Source organism: Engystomops pustulosus, chromosome 7 (assembly GCF_040894005.1).
Source record: "Engystomops pustulosus chromosome 7, aEngPut4.maternal, whole genome shotgun sequence".
NCBI classification, from domain to species: Eukaryota; Metazoa; Chordata; class Amphibia; order Anura; family Leptodactylidae; genus Engystomops; species Engystomops pustulosus.
Window position 1 is genome coordinate 125,847,623 of NC_092417.1, and position 27,431 is coordinate 125,875,053.

The 27,431-nt window shown below is 43.8% G+C and overlaps 1 protein-coding gene across 2 annotated transcripts in view; it reads left to right on the plus strand.

Moving 5' to 3' along the window:
- The first annotated feature begins 3,067 nt into the window (after nt 1–3,067).
- Nucleotides 3,068–27,431, plus strand: part of EDC4 (enhancer of mRNA decapping 4) — a 688,366-nt gene continuing 664,002 nt past the window's right edge. For both annotated transcript variants that reach the window (XM_072117764.1, XM_072117765.1), the window contains exon 1: nt 3,068–3,226. In XM_072117764.1, coding sequence (XP_071973865.1) covers nt 3,151–3,226 — 76 coding nt within the window. In that variant the 5' untranslated portion in view covers nt 3,068–3,150. The remainder of the gene's footprint in view (nt 3,227–27,431) is intronic.

The following is a 27,431-nucleotide window of genomic DNA, read 5'->3' on the forward strand; positions in this document are numbered from 1 at the left end:
CATTTTTTATAGGGTATTAATTAAAAATTATCTTTTTTCGGAACGTTTTTTGCGTTTTTTTCCTCCGGCGTTTACTGTGCGGGTCCAGTAACAATTCTGTTTTATTATGCAGATTGTTACGGACGCGGCAATACCAAATATGCGGGGGGTTTTTGTGTTTTTATGTTTTTTATACTTTTTTAAGTTTTTTTATGGGAAAGTGACATTTTAGGGGCTTATATTTTATGTATTTATTTTTTATTTATTATAATGTGTAGTGTTAAGTGTTTTTGCATTTTTTTACTTATACATACTTGAACTTAAACCAGTGATGCTCTGATCACTGGTTTAAGTTCAATACACTGCTCTACAATACCATTTTATTGTAGAGCAGTGTAAACTGTCTGAGCAAGCTTGCGCATGCTCAGACAGTTTGCAGTCAGACCCGGAAGGGATCTGGCTGCCATGGAGACCGGGCAGCTCCGGGGCACATGCCAGTCCTCAGAGCTGCCCGGAAGAGGATCGGATCCCCCGGTAAGCGGCACGGGGGATCCGATCCACAGCAGGAACACCCTTACGCGCCGCGGTCATGCTTGACCGCGGCGTGTAAGGGGTTAACACCCGCGATCGGAGCCGGCTCCGATCGCGGGTGTTAGCGCAGGCTGTCAGCTGTACTAGACAGCTGACAGCCGCTGCTTCTGGTACCGGCTCCGTTCGTGAGCCGGTCCCAGAAGCTGGACGTTATACTACGTCCCGGTGCGCTAAGTATCTAGCCCCGGGGACGTAGTATAACGTCGTGGTGCGCCTAGGGGTTAAAGTAGTTCCTCTGCCGTCCACCAGGTGGCGTTGCTGCGCTGAAAAGCATCGGAACGCGCTGGAGTTCACCGGCTCGGGCTGAGTGAAGGTAAGTACAAGCTCCGCGACAGATTTTTTTGTTTTAAATGCGGCGTTTTTTCTGAATCCGTCGGGTTTTCGTTCGGCCACGCCCCCCGATTTCCGTCGCGTGCATGCCAGCGCCGATGCACCACAATCCGACCGCGTGCGCCAAAATCCGGGGGCAATTCAGGGGAAATCGGCGCAAATCGGAAATATTCGGGTAACAAGTCGGGAAAACGCGAATCGGGTCCTTAGTAAATAACCCCCAATATGTGCACATAGTAATGAATGAGGAAGAAAATCCCCATATACTGCCATACTGTAGTATGGCAATATATGGTAGGATCGATCAGACAACCTCGGGTTAAAGTACCATATGAAGTCTGAAATATAGTAAAAAAAATTAAAAAAAAAGTTTAAAATTTTTTTTAAAAAACATAAATATTCAAATCTCCTCCTTTCTCTAGAAGTCATATAAATATAAACAGTAAAAATCATAAACACATTAGGGATTGCTGCATCCGAAAAATATAATATAACGGATTTTCACAGCATTTAACCCTGTAACGGAAAATAGCGCCCAAAGTTGAAAATGGCACTTTTTTGTCATTTTGAAAAATATAAAAAAATTAAATAAAAAGTGATTAAGAAGTCGTACATTTCTAAAAATTATAGTATTGTAAACGTCATCAAAAAGTCGCAAAAAATTACACCACCCACAGCTCCATACACCAAAGTATGAAAAAGTATGCCCCCAAGCGCTAGCGATGCACTAGCGGTACATGTGACCACACCCTGATGTGTCCACATGCAATATTGCAAATGCAATCGGGACGAGGCACGCTCAATACACTAGAGTTAGGCCGCGGACACACGTACCGCTAGGCGTCCGTTCATAACGTGACGCTAGCGCACAGGGGGCGGTCCTTGGCCTGAACGCACATGCGCTTCCAGAGAAACGCATGCGATCGGCTTATCGGACAGACGCTTAATGGACGCCTAGCGGCCTTAGGCCGCGGTCACACGATCCGCTAGGCGTCCGTTCATAACGCAACGCTAGCGCACAGGGGGCGGTCCTCGGCCCGAACGGACATGCGTTAACAGGGAAACGCATGCGATCGGCTTATCAATCGCATGCGTTTCCCTGTTAACGCATGTGCGGTCGGGCCAAGGACCGCCCCCTGTGCGCTAGCGTCGCGTTATGAACGGACGGATCGTGTGACCGCGGCCTTAGAGGTACGTGTGACCGCACCCAAAGTCTTTCAGGGCGCTGTCACACGTTGCGTTTGCAGACGCAGACGCAGACCAAACCGCGCCCACCGGGCGGTCCGCGGTCCAATCGCATCGGCGTTTCTCTATGTTTCTATTGAAAACGCCGATGCGATTGGACCGCGGACCGCCCGGTGGGCGCGGTTTGGTCTGCGTCTGCAAACGCAACGTGTGACAGCGCCCTCAAAGATTATGTGATTACCTTTATAAAACTGAGGTTGAGGGCGCGTTCACCAGTCCGCTATCGTCGCGTTCATAACGCGACGCTAGCGCACAGTGGGCGGGTCTCGGGCCGATTTCATATGCGTTTCCCGGGAAACGCATGTGATTAATAACCCGATCCCATGCGTTTCTCTGGAAACGCATATGCGATCACCCCAAACATGTATGTTTATACATGTGTTAACGTCACGTTTAGACTGCGTTTTGTAAATGCAAATCTTAATAGTAATGTAATATGGCAAATCACCTCAGCTTTTCTAATGTGTTTTCAAACGCAATGAAAATGCTACCAAAACGCACCGTGTGACAGCACCCTAAAAGAAAGCAATCATTGTCAATTTATGTATAAGCGGAAAGGGACGTGGCTAGGGCCAAGGGTATGGTTTATGCCCCTCTTTCTATTTTGAAAAGTTGGGAGGTATGTAAAATGTGGAATTTTATCACAACTGAACCCTAATATCCTTGTAGTATTAGATCCCTCCCCCTCTCTATATCTTAAAGCACTCCTAAATCCTATTTTATCCAGAAACAACATTGCATTAAAAATAGAAAACTCCAGAACACTTTAACAGATACATTTAGCCTTCCAAAGCAGGCTTAAATATATAGGCACATTTTGGAACCGATCTTTTATCAGGTGACGCACATCGATAATGTTACCAGGAAAAACTCAGGAACCATTCAGCAATATTCATGTTTCCTAGGGGGGAGAAGAAAAGTAGAGCACAGAACGGAAGTATAATAGGTTGGTGAACGGCATTTGCGTGCTTTATTCTGTCGAGGCGGGAGTGTGTTAAATTCATAATGGCCACGGCTTCTAATATCGATGTAGACGCCACACAGCATTTGAGGGATATATTGAAGCTTGATCGCCCTGGAGGTGAGACAAATTAGTTGCCGTGTAAAGGAATTGAGTTTTTGTGGTATCGAGTCAAGAATGTTGTATTTTCTCTAGTGTCCACGAAAGTGAGCATTCTCCTGTGCAGTGTAGATGAAAATGAAGGCTTGATGGGTATTGAAATATATCAGCAAATCCATTTTAGATATGTATTAATCATATGGACAAAGCTGAGTTTCTGTTCTACACTGCAGAAGCTTTTAGAAATATGAATGTACAAAACTATTGTTATAGTAGCATCCAACTCTTAGTCATGTATTTATTTTTTTGTATGATTAAAATTCCTATGTTATGTTTTATTACTGGTTTTATCTTGCTATTGGCCCATCACCTTAACTCTTCAAGTTCCCAGTAATACAGTAATTGTGGACTGCCCCTCTGGCTGCAGTAGTTGTGTGCAATTTAACAGATTGGGGGAACATTTGGAGAGGCAGCACAGGAAATATACTATTGCAGGGGTTTAATATATTTTTTACACTTATCTCCTAATTTGTACATGACACTTGATTAAAACTAAGCAATTATATTGTCAATGGAATTACTGTTAATAAAAGGGTACATGGTAAATATTATGGGGTACCAGTAAAGCACTTTATAAAAGTCATTAAAAAGATCTTAACAAAAAAACAAAAAAAAATCTGATACTCTCCTGCGCTCTTCTTCATCTCGCCACTTGTCTTTGCTAAGGTGGCGAGGGCGTGCAAAATTAGCAGCTTGGAGTGCCGGACATCTTGTCCGCATACTTTAGCCAAACTACATCTACCACTGGGATCAAAGACTGTATGGAAATGAACCTGAGGGGTTCCAGGCTCCACTAACACCTATGGAGCCTGGAGCCCCTTAGTTTCATTTGCATACAGTCATTCATCCAGGTGGTAGATGCCCTTTAAAGGGAACCTGTCACCAGGAGACCCATTTTTAGTACTCCCCCAGGTGTCTGTAATGAAGCTTTAGTGTTAATCCTGATTCTTATGACAACTCAACATTTTTAAAATCCAATTGTCACAGAGCAAAAAAGTTCTGGCTTGAATTACAATTATAAAACATACAGTTCCGACTTACATACAAATTCAACTTAAGAACAATCCTACAGACCCTATCTTGTATGTAACCCGAGGACTGCCTGTACATACAAGTATACACTTTTTTATATACACTTATGCACTCATATACATTTATACACTAATACAGAGTATATTCACTCATACAGTATATACACATCACACATATACTGACCATATATACACATACATGTAGTATAAAAACACCATATACACACATGCTGCATATACACTCACCAGCCACTTTATTAGGTACACCATGCTAGTAACGGGTTGGACCCCCTTTTGCCTTCAGAACTGCCTCAATTCTTCATGGCATAGATTCAACAAGGTGCTGGAAGCATTCCTCAAAGATTTTGGTCCATATTGACATGATGGCATCACACAGTTGCCGCACATTTGTCGGCTGCACATCCATGATGCGTATCTCCCGTTCCACCACGTCCCAAAGATGCTCTATTGGATTGAGATCTGGTGACTGTGGAGGCCATTTGAGTACAGTGCGCTCATTGTCATGTTCAAGAAACCAGTCTGAGATGATTCCAGCTTTATGACATGGCGCATTATCCTGCTGAAAGTAGCCATCAGATGTTGGGTACATTGTGGTCATAAAGGGATGGACATGGTCAGCAACAATACTCAGGTAGGCTGGCGTTGCAACGATGCTCAATTGGTACCAAGGGGCCCAAAGAGTGCGAAAGACAATATTCCCCACTCCATGACACCACCACCACCAGTCTGAACCGTTGATACAAGGCAGGATGGATCCATGCTTTCATGTTGTTGACGCCAAATTCTGACCCTACCATCCGAATGTCGCAGCAGAAATCGAGACTCATCAGACCAGGCAACGTTTTTCCAACCTTCTGCTGTCCAGTTTCGATGAGCTTGTGCAAATTGTAGCGTTCAGAGATGCTCTACTGCCTACCTTGGTTGTAACGGGGTCTGCCCATTCTCCTTTGACCTCTGGCACCAACAAGTGCCACGTTCAAAGGCACTCATATCACCTTTCTTCCCCATACTGATGCTCGGTTTGAACTGCAGGAGATTGTCTTGGCCATGTCTACATGCCTAAATGCACTGAGTTGCCGCCATGTGATTGGCTGATTAGAAATTAAGTGTTAACGAACAGTTGGACAGGTGTACCTAATAAAGTGGCCGGTGAGTGTACATACAGAATGTACACATACAGCAAAATATTCAGAATATACAGCATATACCCACACACATAGGGGAAATACAGACATTCAGTATATACATACCATATACACAGCATATACAAAAACACACATACATAAATATATGCATATATTTATGTGCCCATATATGCTTATTTGTATATAAGCATGTATATACATATACACACACCTTTTTAGGATATTTGGGGGCTGAATGGGTGACCAGCTGTGGCGTCAGGTGGGTGTTCAGGGGGGTGAGTTGTCGACTTGGCGGTGGTACGCCATGTAGGGGGATGGGCGGTGGTGGTGGCTCAGGAGGGAGGTGGGCGGGCTCAGGTTTAGGAGTGGAGGGGGCATGCATCCCCAGACCACTTACCACAGTCTGTGGCAAAACACTGCAGGGACAGTGCATCCCCGGGCCCCTTAACCCCACGGGTCTCGTAGCAGCTGCTACGGTTGTAGTTAAGCCACTGTGCTCAACATTGGTTGTGTCTTTCTTAGTCTGTATGATGTACCTTGTGAAGGTTTGATAAAAATTTGTATTCATACTGTTTCTACGCAGTTGACACTATTGCCTTAAGTGTTTTTGGTTTGTGTGGGGTTTTTTTTTTTTTTTTCATGGCAGTTATGTTTGAAAAATGAAAGCCTCAATAGAAGCATTTGTTACTACATTTATATTCCATGCATTTAGTCTGCTTATGTAATTATTCAGCGTAACTCAACTGGAAATTGCACAAGGTGGGGGAGGAGAATTCCACCTTAGCAGCTTTGATGGAGAATCTCCAGCAATTAACCCCTTACCGACCTGACTCAATACTATGTCACATGCCGGGTGCATGTAGAGGGCTCACGGGCTGAGCCCTTTCCATAGCCGGTAAGTCTTACCGGTAACGCCTGCGATCGGTAGCAGCACCGATCACGGGTATTTTCCTGCTGATCGCCACCTGCGAAGCTGCTGGTGGCTTCAAAAAGATGCCGCCGACATCTTTCTGAGGATCGTTGCTCCCCTTGACTTTATCGGGGAACGGCAATCTGTCGCCATGGCAGCCTCGGGTTTTCCGAAGACCTGAGGCATTTTCGGGTTAACCCATTCATTACAATGTCAGCAAATTGTAATGAATGAGGAGTAAAATCCCCATATACAGGCGGTCCCCTACTTAAGAACACTCGACTTACAGACGACCCCTAATTACAAACGGACCTCTGGATATTGGTAATTTATTGTCCTTTAGTCCTAGGCTACAATAAACAGCTATAACAGTTATCACTGGTGTCTGTAATGAAGCTTTAGTGTTAATCCTAATTCTTATGACAACCCAACATTTTTAAAACCCAATTGTCACAGAGGCCAAAAAAGTTCTGACTGGGATTACAATAAAATATACAGTTTCGACTTGCGTACAAATTCAACTTAAGAACAAACCTACAGACCCTATCTTGTATGTAACCCGAGGACTGCCTGTACTGCCATACTGTAGTATGGCAGTATATGACAGGATCGTGCAGACAACCTAGGGTTAAAGTAAATCACCCCTCTTTCCCTAGAACGGATATAAATAAACAGTAAAAATCATATACACATTGGGTATCGACTAGTCCGAAAATGCCCGATATATCAAAATATAATAACCTTTTTTCACTGTTTAACCCTGTAACGGAATATCGCGCCCGAAGTTGAAAATGACACTTTTTGACCAAAGATTAAACAGACTTGTTTTTTGAGCGCACAGTGAAAGCCGTTAAATCTGAGCCCACAAGTAAAATGACGCAAATGCGCTTTTTCAATTTTCTTTTGTCACATTTGAAATGTTTCCAGCCACACAGTACACGTCATGGAATAATAAATAACTTCGCTGGGAAATAAATTTGTTAGGCATAAAATAAGCTCTCACAGAGCACTGTACACAGGAAAATTAAAGTCAGACTGAGTCTGAGAAAAGGTTGTGTCCAGAGAATTTAAAATATTTCTGAACCAGAGGAGACAAAGTTGGCTGAAAGGTGGATAAAAAAAAAAGCTAGGTATACCCTTCAAGAATTTCTCAAAACTTAACCCCTTCATGACTAAGCCATTTTTAGGGCTTTAGGACCAAGCCTTATTTATTTATTTTTTTATTTGGCCTGTTATTATAGGATATACCATACCACTGGTTATGATCAAATTTCCATAACGTCCCCCATGACAGCTCACTTGGAGGATGCCCCTTGACCTCTGTAGGGCAGGAAGAAGAGGTTAAAGGGAACCTGTCACCAGGGACCTCATTTTTCACTAAAGACGGGTTGCAGAAGCCCTTCACACCAGCAGTGCAAACATGCCTTTCTGCCTTTTCTAAGCATTTGCATTACAATATAATTGTGTGTTATAACTTACTCTTGCTCCCTGACAAAATCCTGGGGTAGTCACTGGGGCTGGACTTTGGTTTGCATGCATTTCAAATAACAACCCAATCCTCAGAGCTTGGCCCCCACCGTTGTGCTCATGTCTAGCTCCACCTCCTGCTCCTTCTCAGAGGTCAGTCTGGTCAACCTGAAATCAGTGGGGGAGGGACAGGAGCACAAACATGGAGGACAGCCTGCAGCTCAAACAGGTCACATGTTGTTTTTTGAAATGCATCCAAACCAAAGTCCAGCCCCTGTGACTACCCCAGGTTTTTGTCAGGGTGCAAGAGTAAGTTATAACACACAATTATATAGCAATGCAAATGCTTAGAAAAAGCAGACAGGCAGATTTGCACTGCTGGTGTCATGGGCTTTTACAATCTGTCTTTAGTGAAAAATGAGGTTCCTGGTGAAAGGTTCCCTTCAAAGGCCTCCTGCCGGTGTTCTACCTGTCCCTACAGGGGTCAGGTTAAGAGCGGGTCTCTCTCCTCCTAAGGGGGGGGGGGTGTTATTTTTTTTCATCTTTTTTTTTTTTTTTTTTTCCTCACCTGGGGTTATGCTGGCTGCGGTCGGAGTTGCCTTACGGATCAGTCCTCGGTTGGTGCATTTTCCTGCGGGTCTTTCCTGGATCATCTTCAGTCCGGCATCCATCCTCTCGGATGGGCGGGTTGCGGCCTTAGCGAGGACTCGCAATCTGCCGCCACTACATTTCCCAGGCATCCCTTGTGTTCCGATGACTACTTCCAGTTGTGACCGGAAGTGATGCGGAGCATCAATGGAACGCCGATGGTGGCCACCTGCAAAGGGGGATGGGCTCCCTATTAAGGTATTTAAACCTCCAAATGTCGGGTAGTTGTGTTGATCTGAGGTTTATGCTGCTTATGTTGTTTCCTGGCCGTCCCAGACAATAATGGCTGATGAGGCAGACTTGGGCCTACTCCACGCGCCGGTTCACGTGAGTGTTGCTGTATGGCAAGCTTGATAACCGTCTGAAGGCTATGTGAAAGACTCTCTAGATTTAGAGGTTGAGATCCCTACTTTGTCCCGTGAAGATGAGTTTTGGCTTGAAAGCCAAGAAGCATTGTTTTCCCTGTCAATGATACCCTTAAAGGGTTAATCTGGGAGGAATGGAAGGATCCTGAGAAAAAGATCGCCATCTCTTAAAAAAAATATAAAAAAAATTTTATGAAATGTCTAGTCTTTGACTAGGAATAGTCCAAGGATTGGGATTCCTTCCCAAAAGTAGATGTCCAGATGACTAAGGTCACCAAGAAGATGGACCTCCCCTTCGAGGACTCCGCTCAACTTAGAGATCTGATGGTTAGGAAGTCAGAGGCCCTTTTGAAAAAGGCTTGGGAGACTTCAATGTGTAGCCTCAAATCAAATCTGTCCACCACATACCGGCAAGAACACTCTACTTTTGGCTGGGAAAATCCCATATCCGTGAAGGCACCCCTGGTGATGCTCTGTTGGAGAGTGTTCCGCTACTAAGATCAACCACCGCATTTCTCGCTGACCCTACAGAAGAAGGTAACCGATTTGCAGCTAAGGAAGGTGCCCTAATTAATGCAACTAGATGGGCCTTGTGGCTGAATCAATGGGGTGGAGATATTCGCTCTAAGACTAAACTTTGTAGTATCCCTTTCTCAGGATCCTTTGTCTTCGGTCCAGAATTAGACGCCATCCTGGAGAAGGGATTTCCAGAGCCTAAGGCGGTTACTAAGAAGATTCCATTTTGTCCTTTCAAGAACACCTAGAGTCCTTTTGTGGGAAAGGTAAATAAGGTCGCTGGAGCTACCATGGGAGGAAGAGGCTTCCACTTCTCCAACCCTGAAGGTGCTGGAATCAAGAAACAGTGACGCCAGGGTGGGGGTGGGGGGCAACTTCTTGGGTTTGCTTCCCAGTGGTCAAATATCACCGCTAATCCTTGGGTCTTGAATATTTTACAATCGGGATGCAGGATAGAATTCAACTGCCCCCCCCCCCCCCCGAGATTTATCCCTCCCTCATCCTTTGCTTCTCTCTCCACTCACTCTCTCATTTGGCAGGAGGTCTCACATCTCATCCACTCAGGAGTGGTGGTTCTAGTTTCTCGCAATCAAGAGAAGTTGGGGTTCTACTCTCCTCTGTTCCTGATCAAGAAGCCAAACTGTTCGAAACGCCTGATCATACACTTGAACCTTCTAAACAACTACATCACCTACAGGATATTCCAGATGAAGTCGGTAAGATCTGCTACTCAGCTTATTCACACAAATTCCTGTATGTGCACAATAGATCTCCGGGACGCCTACTATCATGTCCCAATTCACCCCTCATCTCGGATGTCTCAGGTTCTTGATACACTCTCCAGAGTGCTCAATTCTGCATTTTCAATTCCGAGCACTTCCCTTTGGTATCTCTTCAGCCCCAAGAATTTTTACCAAAATTATGGTGGAAGTAGTGGCCGCCTTAAGGCTGCAGAATCTATTCATTATCCCCTACTTAGACTATCTTCTTGTAGTGGGGAAGGACAAGACAAGTCTATAGGCTGCAAGGGAGCTTACCCTGGGTAAACTTTCCATCCTTCTGCAAGAACCCCTCTTCAAGCAAAAAAGCCTCTTGGCGTTACGTCTTAGCCTATTTATAAGCCACAGACGCCTGGCACAAAGATCATGTTTGTTCAGTTTCAGGGGAAAAACAAAGGGAAGAAAGCGTCCAAGACTTCAATAACAAGGTGGTTAAGAATGGTTATCGCCACTTGCTATATGGAACAAGGAAAAGGTTTCATAACCTGAAAGCCCATTCTACTAGAGGCATTTCAGCTTCCTGGGTGTAAAGAAGGGACGCTTCCCTGGAACAGATTTGCAAAGCTGCCACTTGGGCTTCTCCCTCTACGTTTATTAAGCACTATCTTTGGGACTTGCCAGTTCCCAGGACCTTTCCTTCAGAAGGAAAGTTCTTCAGGCTGTGGTCCCACCCTAATCTCTTTACTTATTTTGTAGATCTCCAAGTGGGCCGTCATGGGGGACGTTATGGAAATGGTGAATTGGTACTCGCCGCTAATTCTTTTTCCATCTAGGCTTCAATGACGGCCTACATATTTTCCCTCCCTTAAATTCTGTTATTTTATGTATGTGACTCTAAACATACTAAATAAATTTGTGTTGCGTCTTCCACTGATGTAGTTATTTAGTAGTCACTGGTGGGAGGATGCAGGTGGGAGGCATTTAACCTCTTCTTCCTGTCCCTACAGAGGTCACGGGGCATCCTCCAAGTGGGCTGTCATGGAGGACTAGATTGAAACCGAATTATGGGTGAGTACTAATTCGCCCCCCCCCTTTTTTTTTTTTTTTTTTTTTTTTTTTTTTTTTTCCTTCAGGAACTTATAGTACACAAGTTTCTTTAACTAACTTACTTTTTTCCCTAATGTCTGCTTTATATCGGCATAACTTTTTATGCATTTCATACTACTCCTACTACTCATACTACTAGTTTTAAGTGATTTTGAGAGGATTAACCCCGTCCCACCGCGGCCCTTTTTCGATTTTCTGTTTTCATTTTTCACTCCCCACATTCAAAAATCTGTAACTTTTTTTTTTTTATTTTTCCATGTACAGAGCTGTGTGATGGCTTATTTTCTGCGTAACAAATCACACTTCAAAATGGTGGTATTTAATATTCCATGCCGTGTACCGGGAAGCGGGAAAAAAATTCCAAATGCAGTGAAATTGGTAAAAAAACGCATTTGTGCCGTATTCTTGTGGGCACCCCAAAAGACATGTCTACTTTATTCTTTGGGTCGGTACGATTACAGGCAGAGGTCGCACTAACATTTTTCCAGAAGGGTAATAATACTCCTCTCACAATTTTTGAGGAGTATTTTTAACCCAGGAGGAGTACGAAATTTTCACTAATAAATGTATAACTCCAAGGCGTATATATAGTGTTAAGAGACATCTATTAATACAAGGAAAAAGTTACAGCTCCTGTTTTCTGTGCTTAAAGGGGTATTCCAGGAATCAGCATAATTCATATACAAGTGGGCACTCAAAATATAAGCTAATGTGTAATTAGTTGTTATTTAAAATTTTGCTCCCCTTAGCAGAAAATGCTGGTGACATAGACTGTAGTGAAGAATTAAAATGCTACTGGCCCTTTAATCAGTCCGTTAATTTCCTCCGCACGGTCCGTCGCAGAAAAGAAGATGGCCGCTGGTCACATGTTCACATCACATGTCCTGTACCTGCCTGGGCAGGGTCATGTGATCACCACTACGTTTGGCTGTAGTCGGTTGGTTGCAGTGCATCCAGTATGGTCAGTGTTGTGGTGATGGCAGTTACACATCATTACTATGGTAACAGAGCAAGAAAACCTGTTACATCATCACTGTTAGCAGAGCATAAGTGGTAGGAGGAGTTACTGAGAACTAAAGGATCATGGAACTTGTAGTTTCCAGTGGCGGCCATCTTAGTGATAACTCCACCTACTTTAGAGAGGCCATAAATTTTGTAAATCATATTATTTTAGCTCCGTTTTGTGACTAATGACATTGAGTATTGTTGTATTTATTTATTTATATCATCAGGGGTTTTTGTGTCAGACGTTCATATTCCCGGAATACCCCTTTAAAAGGGTTTTCCCACAAATTCAAGTTGGGCCCTATCCACGGGATAGGGTCTAATTTGAATTCTCAGGAAAACCCCTTTAGGGAGCATGCACACATTTTTATGCATTTTGGCGCATCCAAAGGCTTCACATGTTGAAGTAACACTGCGTTTTAGCAAATGCAATGGAAACGCAATGTTACTTCAGCATGTGATCAAGGTTGAAGCCTTTGGAATGTGTCAAAAACGCAACGCATCGTGTGAATGCACCCTCAAATAGCAAGTATGTATTAAACAAGTGGTGCACAACATTTTTATGGTGTGTTCACATATGGCGTTTTCAAACACATAAGAACAGCTGAGAAGAGATTTGCATAATTACATTGCTGTCAATATTGTGTTAACAAAACGCATGCATCAACGCAATGTGGACAGCAATATAATTAGGCAAATCTCTTCTCAGCTGTTGTGATGCGTTTGAAAACGTATGTAATAACCTCACCCTTAGGGCGCTGTCCTACGTTGCGTTTGCAAACGTAGACAAAACCGCGCCACCGGGGCGGTCCGCGGTCCGATCGCATCAACGTTTCTATGGAAACGTCTGCGATCTGGTACGAGCCGCCTGTGTTTTGCGTTAAATTAATGCAATGCACCGGCGGCTCGTTCCCGATCGCAGGCGTTTCCATAGAAACGCCGATGCTATCAGACCGCCCCGGTGGGCGCGGTTTTGTCTGTGTTTGCAAACGCAACGTGGTACAGCGCCCTCAGGCTACATTCACACTACCATATGGGCACGTATGTAAAACCACAAGCTTGTGGCTGTACATATGTCCCCAATAGATGGCCACACAGAGTGATACCGCACAGTACACGGGAAAATGACATGTCTTTCCCAGTGTTACGGCCAGTACCCAATGCATTTCAATGGAGAGGGTCGGGGTCACCTCCTCCTCCTCTCCATGGTGCAGAACGTACGCCTGCCTGGCTCCGGCCTAGCGGGCATACGTTTGTGTGAATGCAGCCTTATTGTCTACCCAGCGGACTATGGCTGACGGCGGCCCCCAGACCAGTCCGGGGCTGATGTTGCTGAAATTTTATTTAATTCGGTTTCTGCGGTTTGGGAACATAACCCTTTTTTTTTTTTTTTTTTTTTTTTTTTTTTTTTTTTTTTCATTATACAGGGGCACATTTAGGGAGGAACACATAATATATGTGTTCCCTGCTTTTCTTTTATATAGATGACAGATAACAGTGATCTAATGGTAAGAGCCCATTGGATCACTATCATCAGTGATTTGTATACAGAGACATGCAGAGAGGATGCACAGCACCTTCCCTGCAGCCTCACTGTATACAGGGGCTGCTGTGACAGGGGGCCGATTATTATCAGTCCCCTGTCACAGTACACGATCGGGCTGTCACATAGGCTCTGCCCCCACCCCTCGCTCGGCTCTGCCCCCACCCCTCGCTCGGCTCTGCCCCCACGTCCTGCCTCCAGCCACTCAGCGCTGCGATCCTGCAGAGAATAACTTGCAGGATCGCAGCCGGCAGTGTCACCGCTTGGAAGCGGCAGCTCACAGGAAAATCACCAAGCGTATTAATATGCTTGGTGATTTTTTGGGGGAGTAATTCAGCCTCTAAACGCGTCTATGACGCGTGTAGAGGCGTTATCGCGACCTCTGATTACAGGGATACCAAATTTGTATGTTTTATGTTTTCATACATATAAAAAAATTAAAACCTGTACACAATTTTTTTTGGGGGGATTCTGCAATCTTCTGGGGTTAATAACTTTTTCTTACTTTGGTGTATGGAGCTGTGGGTGGTGTCGATTTTTGCGGATTTTGATGACGTTTACAATGTTATAGTTTTTAGGACTGTACGACCTTTTGATCACTTTTTATAGAATTTTACATTTTTTAAATGGCAAAAAAGTGCAATTTTCGACTTTGGGCGCGATTTTCCGTTACGGGGTTAAACGCAGTGAAAAACCATTATCATATTTTGATCGGGCATTTTCGGACACGGCAATACCTAATGTGTTTATGATTTTTACTGTTTATTTATGTTTATATCAATTCTATGGAAGGGGGGTGATTTGAATTTTTTTTTTTTTTAATACTTTTTAGACTCCCTAGGGTACTTTAACCCTAGGGTGTCTGTACGATCCTATCATATACTGCCATACTACAGTATGGCAGTATATGGGGATTTTACTACTCATACATTACCATGTGCTGACAGCACATGGTAATAAATGGGTTAACCCGAAGTAGCTTCGGGTCTTCGTGAGACCCGAAGCTACCATGGCGACGGAAAGACGGCACCGATCGTGGGTGTTACCGGTAAGCCTTTGCTGCAATATGCAGCAAAGACTTACCGGCTATGGAGAGGGCTCGGCTCGCGAGCCCTCTCCATGTACCGGGACCCGACATGTGACGTACTATTACGTCACATGTCGGTAAGGGGTTAAATAACAGTAAAACCTTGTAAATTACCATATATACTTGAATATTATTGCATCACAGCCTCCCAGTATATGGGCAGCCCGCCCCCTGTTTGCCCAGCACAAAATAAATAAATATTTACGTACTCTCCTTCCGGCAGTCCCCGATGCTCCCATTTCTGCGACTTCTCTTCGGTCTTCTATCCTCTCTGCTGTGTTGAATGCAAGTCGGCATCAGAGTATGGCACAGCAGGTTTCCAAAAAAACTAGCAGTTTAACACTGCTTTATGTGGGGTACTGCTTTAGTAAGCGGCTCCTACCATGTTGTTTTTGTTTTGAGTTTTTTTTTTTTTTTGTTTTTTTAATTTTAAACACAACTTTCATTTAGTTTGATGCCCGATTTCTCCTGGGTATGAGTCTCTCCCCCCATATGTGTTGGTAAGCTGCTGTATGGGCACACTGCCAGGTGTAGAATGGAAGGATCACCATTCAGAGCAGATTTGCATTGTCACGTTTTACAGGCTATAAAATATAAACATTTTTGTAATTTGGACTTATGGGTGTTTCATATTATTATTGAATTATTATTCCACTTTTGTGGCACATTATTTAGAGGGGTGTTTAATAGCTAATGAAATTTTGACTCTTTATTAGTTTTTTTACTAGTTTAAATTCTCTTATTCTTGTTTCTGATTTTTAGCTTTTTTAACCCCCCCTCTGGCCATTCGTACTATAAAACCTCACCCATAGAATAAAGACAACACTATTTTTTTTTTTTTTTTTTTTTTTTTTGTAGAATATAAAGTATTTCAATAGCAGTGTATACTAGGACTATAAGGCAAGTTTTCAGAAAAATTTGTGCTATATTCTTCACTCCACTTTTATATAAAAGTACTGTGTGTGTGTGTAAAATATTACTGGGGTTTGTTATAAGGCTCCAAATATAATGGAGGCAGCAGAGGAAATGCTGATAAGTGAAATGGATGCGGCTTCAATTACCCAGATTGACTGTGGGCAGAAACAATTACCTGTCGCAACTAGTCCTGGAGCCAACAAGAGAGGGGGGGGGGGCACTGCTGGACCTTACCCTATCACAGTGGTGACGAACCTATGGCACTGGTGCCAGAGGCAGCACTCGGAGCACTCTCTGTGGGCACCCAGGTCATCACCCCAGCATGAAGTTCACCAGACAGGACTCCTATAGAATCTTCCTACAATGATAGGGGAATTTGCCCTCCTCCTTTAAAATGCATTTGTGTCTTTAGGAGGCTGAACAATTAAAAGTTGTCAAAGAACGAGGAGAAATAAATTACTGCTTAATTTGCTGCCCTGGCACTTTGCAATAAATAAGTGGCTTTTGGTTGAAGTTTGGGCACTCGGGCTCTAAAAGGTTCGCCATCACTGCCCTATCAGATCTGTTGGTTAGGTTATCAAAATTACAGGTTGGGGCAACCTGGGTAATAGTGATAGTAAAGCAAAATACAAAATCAATGATATTACGAAGAGCGTTAGTGGAGGGACAACCAACACTCTAAACTTTAGGAGTGCAAATTTTCAGGAACTAAGGGAAGACTGTAATGATGGTCCCACTTGGAGGATAACCCCTTGACCTCTATAGGGACAGGAAGCAGAGAAGTTAAATACCCACCCCCTGCATCTAAACTTCCGGTCTCTACACAGGGCAGGGAGTAGAGAAATCTCCTCTGGTCCTTCCATTCAATGGGAAAGTGCGGGGGTCTTGCCTCTTACCCCTCCAGGCAGGACAGCGATCTGTGCAGACGACCCTTCCCTTGTCGGCATTTCTGGCCGAGGGTTCCGGCTCTGTCCGCAACTTCGTTAGGTTAACTACACCCAGACTTCAACAAAATGGCGGCAATGCACTCTATGGGGCCGCCAGTGACACACCCTGTTTTTCTGGTTGTCTGATCTAGAAAATCATATCAAGGATGGTAAACCAAGAGGAGTTCTCTTAGAAACCGCCTTTGTCGCAGACACCTCAGCAGAAGGTGTAAGATTCGGCACAAAAGAGGGAGAACTTTACAATCCAGCAAGAAGAACGCTTTGGCTGAGTGGCCTTTCTAAGTTGTGTGGCCTTTCCCTTTCAAGGAGAATACCTCTTCGGACAGGAGTTGGATGCCATCCTTTAGAAGTCAGCTGATAGGAAAAAAGAAGAAACAGCCCTTTCGGGCAGGGTTAATGGAGCTACCCCAAAGGGTGACGAGGAAGGGGCTTCCTCCTTGGCTCCAGCAACACTACCTTCATCATACAGATAATGACGCCAGAGTGGGGGGGGGGGGGAAGACTCCTGAAATTCCACCAGCAGTGGACAAACATTACACAGAATCCTTGAATTCTGACAGTGCTGAAAGACTGTTACAGGTTGGAAATGACCATCCCTTCCTCCTCAAAAATTCTTTCTCACCAGAAAACCATCAGCAGAACTTGCTCTCCAGTTGTGGACAGAGATGCATAAATTTTAAAACTGGATGTCATCATCCCTATTTCAACATCTCAGATAAAGGTAGGTCGTTATTCTCCATTATTCCTAATAAAAACCCAACGGTTCAATCGGGATGATATGCAACTTGAAAGGTCTAAATCAGTACATCCTATACAGGAAGTTCAGCTATTACTCAAATCCCTCTTGGGGCATTCATGTGTACAATCGACTTGCAGGATGCCTATTATCACATTCTGAGATACAAAGCATCCAAAAAATTCCTCAGGGTTGTGGTTCTCAACCCAGAGGGACTAATATACCATTTTCAATACAAGACTCTTCCCTTCGGACTTTCGTTAGCTCCAAGGACGTTTTCAAAAATTATCGTACCGTATAGTACCATATCTGGACGATCTATTGATTATGTCAGGATCCGAACAGGAGCTAATCCAACTTTACAATTACTATTCTCAGACAACTAGGCTGGATCATAAATTGGAAAAAATGAAATCTGGATCCCAGCAGGATTATTGCATTCCTAGGCGTCTCTGAATTAATCGCTCCAAATGTTCTTCTTTCCACAGGAGAAAAGGTTGAAAATTGTTCAGGAAGTGAAATTATTTCTGAAGTTGTTCTATAAGGAATGTAATTAAGTTACCAGGCCAGTTGACGGCATGTATCCAAGCAGTACAGTGGAGTCAAGCCCATACTCGCAGAATACAAAATTCGATCCTCTCCATGTGGGACAAAGACCCAGCTCATCTGGATGGGAAGATATAAATCCCTGCAGAGATCGAGGGGATCTTAGCATGGTGGACACACCAGGAGAACCTGGAAAAAAGGGTAGCATGGCATCCATGGCCTCTGTCAGTCCAGATGGACGCAAGTTTGTCCAGATGGGGAGCAAATTTTGAAGGATCCCTTACCCAAGGGAAATGGCCCTGTATCCATACAGATTCGCTCTTCCAATTATCGAGAGTTGAGAGCCGTATGGGAAGCCCTGATCTAATGAAATCTCGTCATGTGAGAATATATATTTAGACAACGTTACCATAGTGGCCTATCTACGCCACCAAGGGAGCACCAAGAATCTCGACCTCCTATCAGAGAAAATCTTCAGTCCAGCTGAAAGAAGAAAATACAATGGCAGACTACCTCACCAGAACGAATGGTGCTTGAACAACGTGGTCTTCGAATATCTAACCCAAAGATTGGGAGTCTTGGAAATAGACCTGTTTTCAACCCAAACAAATTCTAAATCCAAAATCTTTCTTCTTGCTAGACGGTTCAACGCCTATGGACTAACTAGATGCCTTTAGCCATCCTTAGAGTGCAACATTTAATGTATGCCTTTCCACCAATTCCTGTAATTCCGAAAGTGGTGCATAAGATCCAGAGAGGGCAAAAGTAATTCTAGTGGTACCCTTCTGGCCAAAGAAGATATGATTTCAGTCTCTCCAGGGACCAGTATTGTCCAGGAAACAGTACCAGGGAGCAGTACTGTAGCCAAATCCCCAGGCTCTCCAGTTGTCGGCTTGGATCCTGAAGGGGAATTGCTAAAAAATCAAAGGCTTATCTCACAAGGTCATATCTACTTTAAAGGCAGGTCGAAAACCTGTTACTCAGACCATTTACACTCGCATCTGGAATAAGTTTGTTTCATTCTGTGGACATAAGATTACTAATCAGAGCTCTCCCAATATCTCCCAGGTATTAAATTTCCTCCAAGCAGGTTTCGACAAAGGCCTAAAAATAGCTCCCTGAAGGTCCAGATACCTGCATTGAGTGCATTCTTTGATAGTTCTCTGGTGGATCATTAATGGGTAAGGAGGTTTTATAAAAGCTACTTCCAGACTTAAACCTACCATATAAATAGCTGTCCCAAACTGGGACTTGTCTATTGTCTTGAATTATCGAACTGGTCCTCTGTTAGAGCCCTTAGATTCTAAATGTTAATTCTCTAATATTTTTGAAGGGAACCTACCACCACAAATCTACCTATAAAGGTAGATCGGGTGGTAGGTGGATCAATGGGAAGTGAGGATAGCCCTTTTAAGATCTTTACTAACTTTTATTTGACTTTTATGGTAATTTTATTATGCGGCTACTGGGGCGTGGAGTAGCCGCATCTGAGGTTACATGGCGCGGCTACTCCACGCCCGGTAGCCACTTTACCCCCTCCTACTCACCATCTTCGGCGCGCAGCTGCTCATAGCTGCGCACCCTCTTCCGACGATCCTGCCGTCTGCGCATGCGCAGAACAGCAGGCCCGCGCCTGCGCGGTCACTGCTCCGAAGCCGGGTTTGCACAGGCACGGGCCTGCTGTTCTGCGCATGCACAGACGGCAGGATCGTCGGATGAGGGCGCGCAGCTGCTCGTAGCTGCGCGCCCTCGTCCGACGATCCTGCCGTCTGTGCATGGGAAGATGGTGAGTAGGAGGGGTAAAGTGGCTACCGGGGCGTGGAGAAGCCGCCTCGTGTAACCTCAGATGCGGCTACTCGACGCCCCAGTAGCCGCATAATAAAATTTCCATAAAAGTCAAATAAAAGTTACTAAAGAAGTGCGGGGACGTGAGGATTAGCCCTTAAAAGGGCTATCCTCACCTCCCGTTGATCCACCTACCACCCGATCTACCTCTTTATAGGTAGATTTGTGGTGGTAGGTTCCCTTTTAAAGATAACATTTCTTATCGCCGTAATATCAGCTAGGCGTTTGGGGGAGATGCAAGCATTGTCTATCAAAGAACCATACCTGAAAGTATCTGAAGACAGAGTAACACTAATGCTTGATAACTATTTTGTTCCAAAGGTTTCCTCAAGCTTCCATTTAAACCAGGAAATTATTCTACCTACATTCTGTCGAAATCCGAAATTGACAAGAAAAAAAGAATGGCACTTTTTAGACGTCAGGAGAATTCTTCTTTTACCTGGAAGTGACAAAACAATGGTGGAAAGACTCAAATATTCTTCTGCTGTTCAGTGGAAAGAATTAAAGGGGTTATGCCACGAAACAATTGACTACAAAAAGCTGTCAGAGGTTAAAATATTTCAAAAATCTATTTGTAAAGGTTACCTGGAATTAAAGATTCCTTTCTATTTGTTATTATGATGCTTGTTCCGCCTCTATTCTGCTCCACACAGAAGCAGATGTGGGAGGGGCCTGGCCAGGCACATGCACAGCACTGACAGCGGCAGTTATTGCACAACTCAGTGCTACAGAGTGCTCAGCCTTCAGTCTCCTTCCACTTGCTGTGCTCAAATAGTCCCTGCATTACTGATCCAATTGAAATGTGTCATACGCCCCATGTTAAAAGTGCACCAAAAAAAGTTGGTGCGGTCTGTCAAAGCAGTGCAGGGGGCACCAGATTCATGAAGACTGTGCGCCAGAAATCCTGAATCTGGCGCCCCCTGCACACTACACAGGACACTCCACATAGTACACATGTACTATGTATTCTCACAGCATCATGGTCGGTCAGGCTGACATGCATGGATGCATAGATAAATAGGTGACAGCTTCTCACATGTTTCTGATCTTTAGCTATTTCCTGCTAGTCAGGGACAGGGGCTCCTTTGCAGGACAGCAGGGTAACATGGAGGGACAGTGAATGGTGGAGAGTACAGGTGGAGGACTGCATCAGGAGAGGTCAGAGCTCAGCCTGTTACTTGTGTTATCTCAGCAGCCTCCTGTGTGACCTGACTAATGGTGGAGGGTGGAGAGGGCTACTTCCTTGCTATGATCCATGTTAGGGGAGGACTCCTCCGTGCAGCAGATAGTCATGTATGTCTACAGTTACCTTGTTTCTGCTCCTGGAAGCAACTGTGTAACAGTGGAAATCACCTCAGTCACTGGTGTAGATGGCTGAGCTCTCTGCCCCCTATCTCACTTCCTATTGGTTGCAGTGTGTCAGCTGATCTGTGTGGAGAGGAGCTGTGAGCCCGTGGAGTGATCTGTAGTGCAGAGCAGCTACTGACTCCTTGTGCGCAGACTCGGCCAGATCAGCTGTAGCTCAGGACGGGACACAGCTACCACTAGAGGGTGCCAGCAACCAGGACAAAAGGAGTTATCTCAGTAAGGCTGCATATTTTGTAATAAGTGTAAATGGTGAAAGTACTTGTCACAATGCATTGGACCCAATTACAGCCATTTGCTATGGTGACACAACCCCTTTAAGGGATTAAAGCTTCATAATTCTTACTCTAGCAAGATGGATCAAGACTGTTATTAAAGATGCTTATGTAGCTCTAAAAATATCAGTACCTGAAGCGATTAGAGCGGATTCTACATGGGCCATGGCAACCTCATGGGCCGAGAGGGGGGCATCCATAAATGAGATTTGTAGAGCAGCTACATGGTCTAGCCAGTTAACATTTGTAAAGACCTACAGAACACAAAAGAATTGGCTTTTGGTAGAAAACTATTGCAAGCTGTTGTCCCTCCCTGAAATTATAATTTGCGTCCCCCATGACGGCCCTACTTGGAGACTATGTAAAATGGGAATTATTCTCACCGTTAATTCTGTTTCCATTAGTCCACCATGACAGCCCGTATATATTCCCATCCATGTGTACTGTTACTGTACTTTTTTCCGGTTAATTGTGTGTGATTTAACATGCAATTAATTGAGTTGCATCGGCTGCCGGTGTAGTTAATTGGTAGTCCTGTGAGAAACACCATACCATATGGGGAAAAAGCATAAGCGGAACAAGAAAAAGCAAATGTGGCTTTTAAGGAAAGCAATAAGCGAGAAAGATAAGGTGTTTAAGGTGCTAAAATGTGAAGGTAGCGATGAGGCATTACAGGATTATAAAGAGGAAAAATAAAGGCTGCAAAAATAGAGACATATTGCCAGGGAGAGCCAAATTATTTTTCAAGTATATAAATTATAAGAAACTAAAAACAGAGAATGTGGGTCCCCTTAGAAATAACATGGGGGTCATGGTGGAAGGAGATGAGGAAAGGTCCAATCTACTGAATGTCACCTTCTTGACTGTCTTTACCCAGGAAAATCCCCTGGTGGAAGATACGATGAGAAATGATGTAAATTCTTTTTGGACTGTCAACAGTTTAACCCAGGAAGCGATTCGGCGACGCCTCACAACCATGGTTTCTGCGTGGACTATACCTTGATAGACAAACCGTTATTTTTAACTGGCGCAAGGGGGGGGGGGATCTGTGTTTTTGGGTAAGTAATTGGCTTAGTGATGGAAAATTTGGGTAAGGTTACCAGTGGAGTGCCACAGGGGTCAGTATTGGGGCCACTTTTTAATATTTTTATTAATGACCTTTGTAGTGGGTTTACACAGTCAAGTTTCAATATTTGCAGATGATACTAAGCTGTGTAAAGTAATAAATACTGAGGTCGATAGTTTAGCATTAGAGGGATTTGTGGAAGCTTGAGGGATGGGCAGAGAAATGGTTGATGAGGTTTAATGTAGATAAATGCAAAGTTATGCACTTGGGCCATGGAAACAAAGTATAATTATGTTCTAAACCGTCAATTACTTGGTAAAACTGGAGCTGAAAAGGACTTGGGGGGTATTGGTGGATGGTTAACTTAATTTTAGTGACCAGAGCCAGGTGGCTGCTGCTAAAGCATATTAAATTATGGAAAATACTAATAAGGCTTGGTTTGGGGAAGGATGGGATGCTCTTTAGGGTGAGATTGAATATTCGGGGGTATGTTTGATATTAACCATGTTGATTGTTAATTTTTCTATGTCAAGCTGTTTTGATATGTTTGATGTATGTACTTGTAACAAAAAGGATAAATAAAATATTTGGAAACTCAAAAAAAAATTGTGTATTGAGAGGAATAGATTCTCATGATAAAGACATAGTTTTGCCCTTATACAAATTCCTGGTCAAGACCACACATGGAATATTGTGTATAAAAAGGACATAGCAGACGAGAGCAACAAAGATTAGGGGAATGGGGGGACTAGAATACAATGGTGGATTACAAAATTTGGGATTACTCAGTTTAGAAAAAGACAACTGCGGGGAGACCTTCAACATACCATCAACATAGACAAAGGTTCTTTACTGTAAGAGCAGTGAGACTATTGAACTCTCTGCTGCATTCTGTGGTTATGGCGGACTCTATGTACATGTTCGAGAGGCCTGGATGCCTTTCTGGAGAGAGAAAATATCCTGGATTATGGGGATAAAATATTTTAATTCTTAAAGGTTGGACTTGCATTTTTTACAGCTTTATGTACTATTATACTCACCTTTTCGGCGGCCCGGGCGAGTCCTTTTTACTTTGTGCTCCAGGTCAGCGTCTGGTCCGTGCGCAGGCCAGTGCACAAAGTAAGAAGAGGACCTGCCTCATGTGTTGGAATGGAAAGTACAAAGTACTTTTTAGTGTATATATCTTTTTTTTTTTTTTTTTTTTTTTTCCCCAATGTGCTGGGCATACTGGGAGTCTGGCTATATTCTCAAGGGCACAACAAAGAATAAAAAGGAAACTCCACCTCGGGTAATGCCTCACGACAAGTTTATAATCAAGGTCCCACAGTGGGGCTGCTGTTTCTTGGGTGGTAGCAAAACATAACTTAAAACTGGAAAGGGTTTACCAATTACCCTCAATAGTTGTGAATGGAACGTTGCCAAAACCATGTGCTGCTGATGGCCCAGAAAAAAGGGGCCGAATACCCCAAAATCGCTGTGTCCCGGAGGTAATACGGAATATAAAAAAGTGGGCAAAGAAAGGAACTGACAAATATAAGCCAGACCTATAAGCGCTGAGAGCAGGCACTAATATGGTACATGGGAGTGTCTACATCAAAGGGAGTTTCGACTCTACTCCAAATAAAGTTAAATGGTTTTAATAATAAAATAAAACCATGTAAAAACAAAGTATCAATATACTATAAAAAAAAAAAAGATAAAAACTGTGAATGTCCCTGTTTATTTGGAGTAAAGTTAAATGGTTTTAATCTAGTCTGCTGTGTTTTGGGATGGTCAAAACTCCCTTTGATGTAGCCACTCCTATATACTATATTAGTGGTTATAGACCTATAGGTCTGGCTTAAGTTTTCCCACTTTTTTGTATTCCATAATTTCAAGGGGACTGGCTTGCTTAACTCCTACATTCATTGGTACCTGAATGTCAAGGTCCATTTTTATGTTGAATCAGTTTGTTTATTGATACGTTTTTCAATAAACAGTAGACGATAAAAAAACAAAATAATCGCAAATGTAAGAATATTAGAAGGGTGTTTGTCAAAAACAGTAAGTAGTGTGGAGAATTACAAAATATTATGTTGCAGTACACGAGACATAATGCAGTGTATGGTCTTCCTAAAATATACGTGTTTTAAACACCACCTCTTGTGGAAATTCCCTACCAAACCTAAGAGCGACTAAAGGCATAGTTTCCAGGAGAAGGGACAACAAGAGAAAGGGAGGAGTACGCATCCAGGAAGAGGAAAACAAGCAAGCAAGTGCGGATAGAACTGTAGGGAGCACAAATGTTCAGTGAGCCTGGTTTCCTAATTGCCCAGCCCTCGAGCAGATCCTTAAAATTCCCGGCAGGTGAGGAGCCAGTCTCTCTGCCAAAACTTTAGCAAACAATTTGACGTCAACGTTAATCAGAGATGAGGCGGTAGCTGGCGGGGAGAGATGGCTCCTTCCCCAGCTTGGACAACACGCTAATATGAGCCTCCACGGGTCGGACCGGGAACCCAGAGTCCACAGAGGCAGCACCGAAAACCTTAGCCAACAAAGGAGGCAACAACTCCCTAAATTGTTTGTAAAAGGCTGGCGTAAATTCATCAGGCCGGGGCTCTTCCCTGCTGTGGTGATTTTTATTTTTCTTTGTAATTAAGATTTTTATAAAATTCTTGTAACGCATATCTATTACAACTTTTTAATTTGTACCGGGGAAAGTGTCAGGGAGGATAGTCCTTGAGAGATGGTGGAGTTTGGGGATGGGAGAAGGGGTTGGGTGGGAGGAGTTGGGTAAGAAACTGGGGGGGGGGGGTTTAGTGGGGGCGCTGGGATGATTTTAATGACGGCTTAGACCGCCGCTGGTTCAATCTCCTCTTCCAGAGTAGCAACCTCCTATCTGGACAGGGGGGTAGGCTGGTTTCAGATATGTAAGAGTCTACCTGGGCCTCATATGGGGGATCTGCCTTATGTAAGGCAGGTCCTTTCAAGGCATGCAAAGAAAAGTAGTTTGAGGAGAAACTATCACACATGTCAGCAGGGTGGTAAACATCCGTCCCCTCTGAACCCTTGATCTTAGGTTTGTATGAAGTGAGGGATCTGGGATGTAAAAGGCGGGTCAAGGCGGTGACCGCACTTATCTGCGTGATCGTTTAAGTAACTTTGGAATCGTGCCCTGTGTTGGAGATAATTCTTATCCAAAAGTAATCTCGAGGATTCCCTGGCCAATATTGGCTCAGCCAATACCTCCTGAGATAGAGGCTTTATGGCGAAATTCAAGCTTCTGTATTTGAGAAGTTAGAGTCCCCACTTGGTCGAGGTTCTCTCTTTTGAGGAGAGTACCATGTCTAACAAAGATATCCCTTAGATCACTCTTGACTCTCCCATTGTTGTGGTAGAGGAATTAGGTTATTGGTGGCTTGTGTTTGGATGTGGGCATTGTTGTGTTATTTAATATCAGTGGTGCATAGGGAGTCCCTAAGAAGATTATCATTTAACCGCCACATCCATGGGGGGGGGGGTTCAGGTTTTTTGTGGTCGGGTCAGAAACAAGGGAGGAAGATCTGAGAACGTTTCCCATTTCTGCTGTAGGGGCCCATGTTAGTGCGTTATGGCTTATGAGGAAAAAAGTCAATTCGGCTAAAAGAACTGTGCCTAGGTGAAAAGTATGAATAATCCCTGTCATTGGGATGTAGAATACGCCATATGTGTAGCAGCTGGAGGGCCTGCAAGTCTCTCTCTTTTAAAGGAAACCTACCACTTAAAAATGGTAGGTTTATACACCTATACATGGCACCAGCTCAGGGTGAGCTAGTGCCAGAGCATATTTTTGTTAAGGGAACAAAGCCCCTATCGCAGAATTATAAGTTATATTAACTTATAACTCGGCGCACCGCACTTGGGCACGGCGCACCATGCGCGTCCATGCGTGCGCCGGATTCTAAAGTGCAGGAGAGCCGGTGACGTCGCCAAGCTCTCCGGCACACACGCGCCTGCGCAACTTAGCACGGCCTGTTTCTCCGTGCTAAGTTGCGCAGGCGCACGTGTGCCGGAGAGCTCTGTGAAGTCACCTTCACATGTCCCTCAGTATATAGGTAGCCCCAGCACATACTCCCCGTAGATGGGTAGCCCCAGCACATACTCCCCGTAGATGGGTAGCCCCAGCAAAAAAAAAAAAAATTCACTTACCAGTGCTCCCTGCAGCCAGCTCCTCATCGGTTCCTCGCTCTTCTCTTTGACCAGGCTCAGACGATGGCACCTGGGTCGTTCAAAGGACGTAGGCGGCGGTAACATACTGCGTCGAGTGATCAGTTCAGTATTGTCGCCACAATAGGATACATAAACTCCTGGACCCACTTAACCCTACGCGTTTCGCCGTTCACAAAACTGCTCCTCAGGGGTCTAAATGTGGGGATGTAGAACCAAAAAAACGGTTCCTCACAAAAACTGATAGTGTACACAAAGAAGATAATTATGATAAATTAAATGTCCGACTAGTCACATATGGTATATGCATATATAAATACTCAACAGACATTAGGTTAGTTATATTACAGTCTTAGGAGTTCCTACTTTTCTTATGTAATTTACCTTTTTCGCATTTGCGTTAAGACAGGATACCTATAGTGTGACTAAGCATGTCACCAGAAGGATTAATCTGTTTTGGTAGATGTATGTAAGGGCGTAGGTCCCATGCGGTGTCCTCTAGATAAATTTCGGATGCTCAAGCCGGTATATACATATCTATATTGCACTTGCCCAACTAATTACGATATTATGTTATTTTATGGTAACAAGGAATATTCTAGATTGCATACATCCCCAGGCCTATTGCACATAAAAAGTTTATAGCTCAAATACAGTTAGGGCACAGTGACACAAGTTTTGTTATTTTAGCGGTTTTAAAAACATGTTCAGCAATACAAATA